General features: G+C 35.7%; 1 protein-coding gene across 1 annotated transcript in view; it reads left to right on the top strand.

Annotated features, from left to right (window-relative positions):
- The window catches only part of MEI4 (meiotic double-stranded break formation protein 4), a 199,485-nt gene extending 195,279 nt beyond the window's left edge, over positions 1-4,206 (top strand). Inside the window, exon 4 of the mRNA XM_017506836.2 lies at positions 3,937-4,206. Within this exon, the coding sequence (XP_017362325.1) occupies positions 3,937-4,206 (270 nt within the window). The remainder of the gene's footprint in view (positions 1-3,936) is intronic.
- Positions 4,207-6,886: the final 2,680 nt, after the last annotated feature.

The raw sequence follows: 6,886 nt of genomic DNA, 5'->3' as shown, positions 1-6,886 counted from the left end.
GCTTTGCTGAGCTGCTGTGGGCTCTGCCCAGCTGCCGAGTGAACTTCCCTGCAGTCCTGTTTATATGGGTGTAGTTAGAACTGCTTTGGCGATGGTGGCCCGCCTCTGTTGAGGCAGAGTCTCTCTGCTGTAGCGGGTTGCCTTGGCAATGGCGGGCTGCCTCAGCAATGGCGGGTTGCCTTGGCAATGGCGGGCTGCCACAGCAGTGGCGGGCTGCCACAGCAATGGCGGGTTGCCTTGGCAATGGCAGGTTGCCTTGGCAACGGCGGGCTGCCTCAGCATTGGCCGACTAACTGTCGTGGCGGGCTGTCTGGGTAATGGCGGACGCCTCTCCCCCACAGAGCTGGACCGTCCCGGGTTCAGCTGCGCTTGCTGTGAAACTCTCAATCCAGAGTTTCTGGTTGCTGTTCTTTTGAAGGGGTGGGACCAGCCGAGCCTGATTGCCTGGCTCCCTGCCTCAGAGCCTTTTTTAAGTTCATGTTCCAGTCGCCTGTTGAAGAGGCCCTGGAGTCTGTTTGTTTTCCCTTGCGGCCACTCACTGCGCTGGCTTAAACAGTGGCACTGAGGTTTGTGGTGCTTTTTTTTTGTTTGTTTGTTTGCCCTGGAATCTACTGTCCTGGTTCTCTCCTCAGTCCCCTTTTTGAACCGGCGAATAGGCGACTTCCCGTGGCTCCAATCACCAACCAAAAGGGCACCCAGACCGGTGTATTTTGTACAGCGAACCGCTGCTCCGGGGCCCCGACAAAGCAGCCGCAAGGGGCAAAGCAGCGGCACCGGCCGGCACAGCCGCGCTGGCGACCGTGGAGCTCCTCTGCCCGGGAATTTCCTAGTCTGTGGGCAATAAAAATGCGGCATCCACTCACCCTCTGCGCTTTCACTGGGAGCTGCAATCCTGAGCTGTTCCTTATCGGCCATCTTGGATCCTCCTTCCTCATATTATTTCTCAAGCTGTAAGCAGTATTAGTATTGTTTTGTATTTCCTCCATGGCTTTAACTACTAATTTTACATTGTATTCTAACCTTATTGTCATTTCAACAATATTTATAGAATACTAACAAAAAGAAGATTCCATATCAAGAACTCACTTTCTTTGCTTATCCATAAGAAACCAGTATGTATCCATTCAAGTTTTATTATGAGATTGCAGCAATTCTGTCACATTTTCAGGTTCCACCTCTAATTCTGTTCTACTTGCCATTTTCACCACATCTGCAATGACTTCCTCCACTGAAGTGTTGAAGCCATCAAAGTCATACAATAAGGGTTAGAGTCAAAGTCTTCCAAACTCCTGTTAATACTGATGTCTTGTACTCCTTTCATGAATTACACATCTTCTTAATGACATGTAGAATGATGAATCCCTTCCAGAAGGTTTCCAATTTACTTTGCCCATACTCATCAGAGGAATCAGTATCAATGTTAGCTATAACCTTATAAGTTTCTTAAATAATAAGACTTGCAAATAAAAATTACTCCTTGATCCGTGGGCTCCATAAGAGGCATGTTTGCAGACATTAAAGCATTATATATATATATATATATATATATATATATATATCCATTAGAGCTCTTGGATTATCAGGTGTATTGTCAATGAGCAGTAATCTTTTGAAAGGAATCTTTTTTTCTGAGCAGTAAGTCTCAATATTAGGCTTAAAATATTCAGTAAACAATGCTTTCATCCATGCCTGTGGTTTTATTGATAGATTGCAGTCAGAGTAGATTTAGCATAATACTTAAGGGTTCTGTAATTTTTAAAAATATATATTTTATTGCATTTTAGGTTTTGGGGTACATGTAAAGAACATACAAGATTATTGCATAGGTACATACATGGCATAATTTTTGGAATGGTAAATGTACACTGGCTTCAACTTCAAGCCACCAACTGCATTAATCTTTAATAGTAGTCAGCTAAGCATTTGTATCTCCCCGTAGCTACAAAATTCCTAGATGGCATCTTCTTTCAATAGAAGGCTGTTTCATCTACACTGAAAAATTGTTGTTTAGTGTAGTCACCTTCATTAATAAATCTTCCTATATCTTCCTATAACTTCTTGATAACTTTCTGCAGCTTCTATATCAGCATTTGTTGGTTCACCTTATACTTTCATGTTATAAGGGTGGCTCCTTCTCTAAGCCTTATGAACCAGCCTCTGCTATCTTCACAGTTTTCTTCTGCAGCTTCCTCACCTTGCTCAGCCTTCATAAAATTGAAGAGTTAGGCCGTTTTTCTCTGGTTCAGGCATTGGCTTCAGTGAATGTTGTGATTGGTTTGATCTTGTATCCAGACCACTAAAATTTTCTCTATATTACCAGTAGGGCTGTTTACCCTTCTTATATGTGTGTTCACTGGAAGAGTACTTTTAATTAATAACTCTTTTTTTTAAAATTTACATCTTGGTCAACTTTGACACAAGTCTTAGAGTTTGGCCTGTCTCAGCTTTCGACATGCCTTCTTTACTAAGCTTAGTCATTCCTAGCTTTTGATTTAAAATGGGAGACAGGGAAATCTTTCTTTCACTTGAACACTTAGAGGCCACTTGTAGGTTATTAATTGGCCTGATTTCAATATTTTCTCATCTCAGAGAATAGAAGGCCTAAGGAGAGTAGGGGAGATGGGTAATAGCCAATTGGCAAAGCAGTCAGAACACACACACTTGTTAGTTAAGTTCACCATATGATATGGGCATGGTTTGTGGTATTTCCAGACAATTAAAGTAGTAACATCAAAGGTAACTGATCACAGATCACTGTAGCAGATAAAGTAATAATGAAAAGTTTGAAATACTGTGATAATTACCAATATGTGACACAGATACAAAGTGAGCACATGCTATTGGAAAAATGACTCTGATAGACTAGTTTGATGCAGCATTGCCACCAACCTTCAATTTGAAAAAATTGCAATATCTGAGAAGTGCAATAATGTAAAGCACTCTAAAATGAGGCATGCCTGTATATATCTTACTCTGCTTATTGGAACACCTTATTGAAGAATATATTTGTCCCAGCTCTAAAACAGTGTTCTTTCATTTTTGCATTAATACAGTGAATAGATTCCATAAATGTTTCCAACAGTGTTTTTTTTTTTTCCCCAATGTTAATACTTTCTTAATGAACTTGAACAAAATGTATGAGAAACAAAAAGTCCCTAGTTAGGATCTGGGGATTTGAGTTTTAATTAGTCTAATTTTCAGAGGCTCCATTTCCTTGCCTATAAAATAGTGATAAGCAATCTGCTCACCTCATAGGGCCTCTGACACATTTCTTAATTAATTAGCTAATGATAAAGCCAGTTTTTTTTTTCTTACACTGATTCTGCCATTCTCTCATCTTATGCTTGCTATTGTCTCATTTTTAGGCCTTTTTTTGACTTATCTCACATTCAAGCATCTATGCCAAATTAAAAGTTCTACAAGGTGCATCTACATGTCTTCTCATGACTATGTATATGATTTAATGTTACCACTCGCTGAGTTGTATCAGTTAGATTCAGGATGATATAACATCTGGTCACCTACAGATGATTACTCTGCCTACTCTAGGATTGTTTAATAATATCAAAATAAGTACCATGAATTTAAAAGTTTTAGCAATAAGATTGAATTTACCACTCTACATTGGTATGACTCCTTGCCAAGTCATTGATAAGACTCCTTGCCAAATATTCTTAGATTCATTTTAGTATTCTCTGCAAGAATGCAGAGAAAGGACTTAGAGCTTCATGAGCCATCAAGAAAGAAAAGTCATTCACCATGACTGTAAAGCCTTTCAAAAAAGTAAATTTTTAAAAAATGTTCCCTTCCTTGACAGAAGGTGTTAAATATATGAAATATTTTTCTTTTGCCTCAAAATATGGTATCTTTATATGAATTTTTTCTTAGGTAATTTATAACCAATTATTTTTAAAGGAGTTTGTTGTTTATTTGTAGGAACAAGCCAGTTATGATGTCACACGCTATGAAAGCATTTTCTACCTTTTCTGGGTTCTGGAGCAGCTTCTTCAAAAGGAAACCAAAGAAGGCAACAATTCCAGTATAGGTCATGATGACAAAGAAATCAAGAAATTCCTTCAGAAGCATGATGAAATTATTATCCAACTTTCTGATGCATTTCCTTTATTTGCTTTTTATTTATGGAGAGTAGGCATTCTTTTGAACTCAGCAGAGATAGAAACTCTTAAAAATAACTCAGTTTCGTAGCAATTTACCACATGTTAGAGGCACAACAAAGTAGAATACATGAGAATCTCATACTGAAAAGATTTTCAAAAGTATTTTAATTAGAATTTTATAATTGATCTCTAAACATAATTATCAATTCAACTTAATGGTTAGTCTTAAATGTACATGAAATTTTGTGAGTCATATTTCTATACTAAAATCAGCCAGTTTCAGTTGGTAGTGCCATCCTTATTCGTATGTAACTGTATCTTATTTCATTCAATGTAGTTTAGCTCTGTTATTCTGTAAAATGGACCATTAATTGTTTGTCTCTTAAAAGATACTGAAATTGTGAAAGATTTCCATGTAATTGATGCTAAATGGTAATGAAAGAGATTTTAAAAGTTTTGTTGCATTATCAACACAAATTGTTGGAATATAAGTGGCCATAAATCCAATTTTTAAAACTTTTTTCTTACATAGTTGAACTTATATCATTGCTGTCATCTTAGAGGAGAATCATATAGAAGTAGAACTTTTTTAACATTTGGAATCATAATTGCTTTTTATTTCAGTTTTATATGGCCAATACGTTTGTTGAACTCTTTTGAAAATACCGTTAGTTGTTTAAAATGTTCTTTGATTTTTAACAAATACTTGTTTTGATTCTGTTGATAAAATGTTATAATAGTCTTCTAATTGTTAAATAGTATACTCTCAAGTCATTAGAGATACTTTATAAGTCCTAATATCCATCTAAAATGCAATTTATAGTTATTATGTTTGGTTGATTTTTTTTCAGTTATACAGTTTTATTGACTTAATTTTTATTATTATAATCATAACCGCACACTTAAGCACATATTACGTATTTTCCTATAGTGCCATTTAGGGAACAGAGAATATAAATTTCCTTTATTAATTATATGTGATAGTGTTTCATAAGTTAATTAGCATTCCTAAATGTCATTTGTGTTAAAAATAATCTTGCTAATTCCATCTACAAAGTATATACAATTATGTCATCTGGCACAATTATCTTTGAAATTATTTCTTGCTTTTTTGAAAAGATAATGCCTTTTCAATAATCCTGAAACTAAATGTATGACAGTCAGCTTTTGCTATGTAATAGATAATCATAACAATAAATATTTATTGTGGCATACAACAAAAATACTCATTTCTCTGGTATAGGCAGATTACTCAAGGGTCAGCTGATTTGGACTAAACTGTGCTGGAAGCTCTGCTCAGGTTGCAGATAGCATAGGAATAGGCTTCTTGCTAAAAGTCAGGCTTTCTTCTCTTCCGCATGTGCATATTCTGGGAACCAGACTGAGGAGGAAATAGCTTCTCAGTAGAAGCTTCTCTCATGGCAGTGGCAATTGAGCAAGATGAAAAGGCTAGGCTGGAAAATGTCACATGAGCACTTCAATCCACATGCATTGTCAAAGTCTATCAAATGATAAAGCCCAAAGAGAAGAGACAGAGGAGCGCAATTCACCTTGAATGGGATAACTTGCAGTTACATGGCAAAGAGCACGGATATAGGTAGGTAATTAGGGCCAATAATTTATTTCACTATACTACAAGTACCAGTTGAATACAAGAAGGATATTCCAAATCTTGGATTAGGAGGGATTTTTCTAATATCTGATTTCTGTGAACACCTCTGAACACTTATGTTAATCATCTCAGTTCATGGCATTACACAAAATCCACTTTCCATGACACCTTCATCTTCTCTCTTTCATTATGATTAAACAAGATGGGCAAATATACACACGTATCAGCAATGGCCCTTTCTTCATTCCAGCCAGCCAATGTAATGATCAGCTAAGAAACTTTTGGAGCTACAACGAATTTATTAATTTCAGTAGTCTTCAAGGTTTCAGGGTCTGAAAATTAGCTTGGGAAATGTATTTATTAAAAAAGAAGATGCAAGATGTTGGGATCATTGTTAATGCACAAAATAGAGAAACATTTTATTTCCATTTGGTATTCATTTTATACAAATATTAACTTCTACCAAGTATATGATACTTAACCTTTCATTATTCTGTGTTTTAGTCTATATCAGAGTGACTGGTGCAGTTAATTAGTATTAAGGCCCAAATCTGCTGATCAAAAAGAAGATAAAATGATAAAATGAGACTTTTTATTTGTGTTTCAGTAAAGCAGTGAATGAAAGAAAGAGTGAATTAATTAATGATTTAAGCCAGTATTACAATATTTAAGAATATTATAACAGTTTTGTTTTAGGTAATGTCTAATTTTAGAATTAGGATTTTAGGCATAAGGGTAATGGAGACAGTAGAAATTGATCAGCATTGAAAATGGATATAAGATAGGATAAGAAATAAAGGGAACCATGGAATGATCATAAAAATGAAGCAAATAAAAAGTGATAATTGCTATAACTCATATTTATTATAAATGATAAATACATAAATATTTTATATAAATTTCTATAATAAAATATATAAATATTATATATATTACGTGTATCTTACAAAAAAGCCAGACAGTTACCTAAGCATTTTACATACATTGCCTTTTTTTATTCTCCCAGCAACTGTATGAAAAAGGTACAATTATTACTTGTATCTCTATTTTAGAGATGAGGAACTCAGGCAAAGGAGTATTAAACAACTTGCCCAAGTTCACAACACCAGGAAGTAGCAGTCAGGTTTCATCTTCAGGAATTCTGTCTTCCAATTCC

The sequence above is a fragment of the Cebus imitator genome, unplaced genomic scaffold (assembly GCF_001604975.1).
Source record: "Cebus imitator isolate Cc_AM_T3 unplaced genomic scaffold, Cebus_imitator-1.0 Scaffold363, whole genome shotgun sequence".
Lineage (NCBI taxonomy): Eukaryota > Metazoa > Chordata > Mammalia > Primates > Cebidae > Cebus > Cebus imitator.
This window is presented reverse-complemented; position numbering and strand designations above follow the sequence as displayed.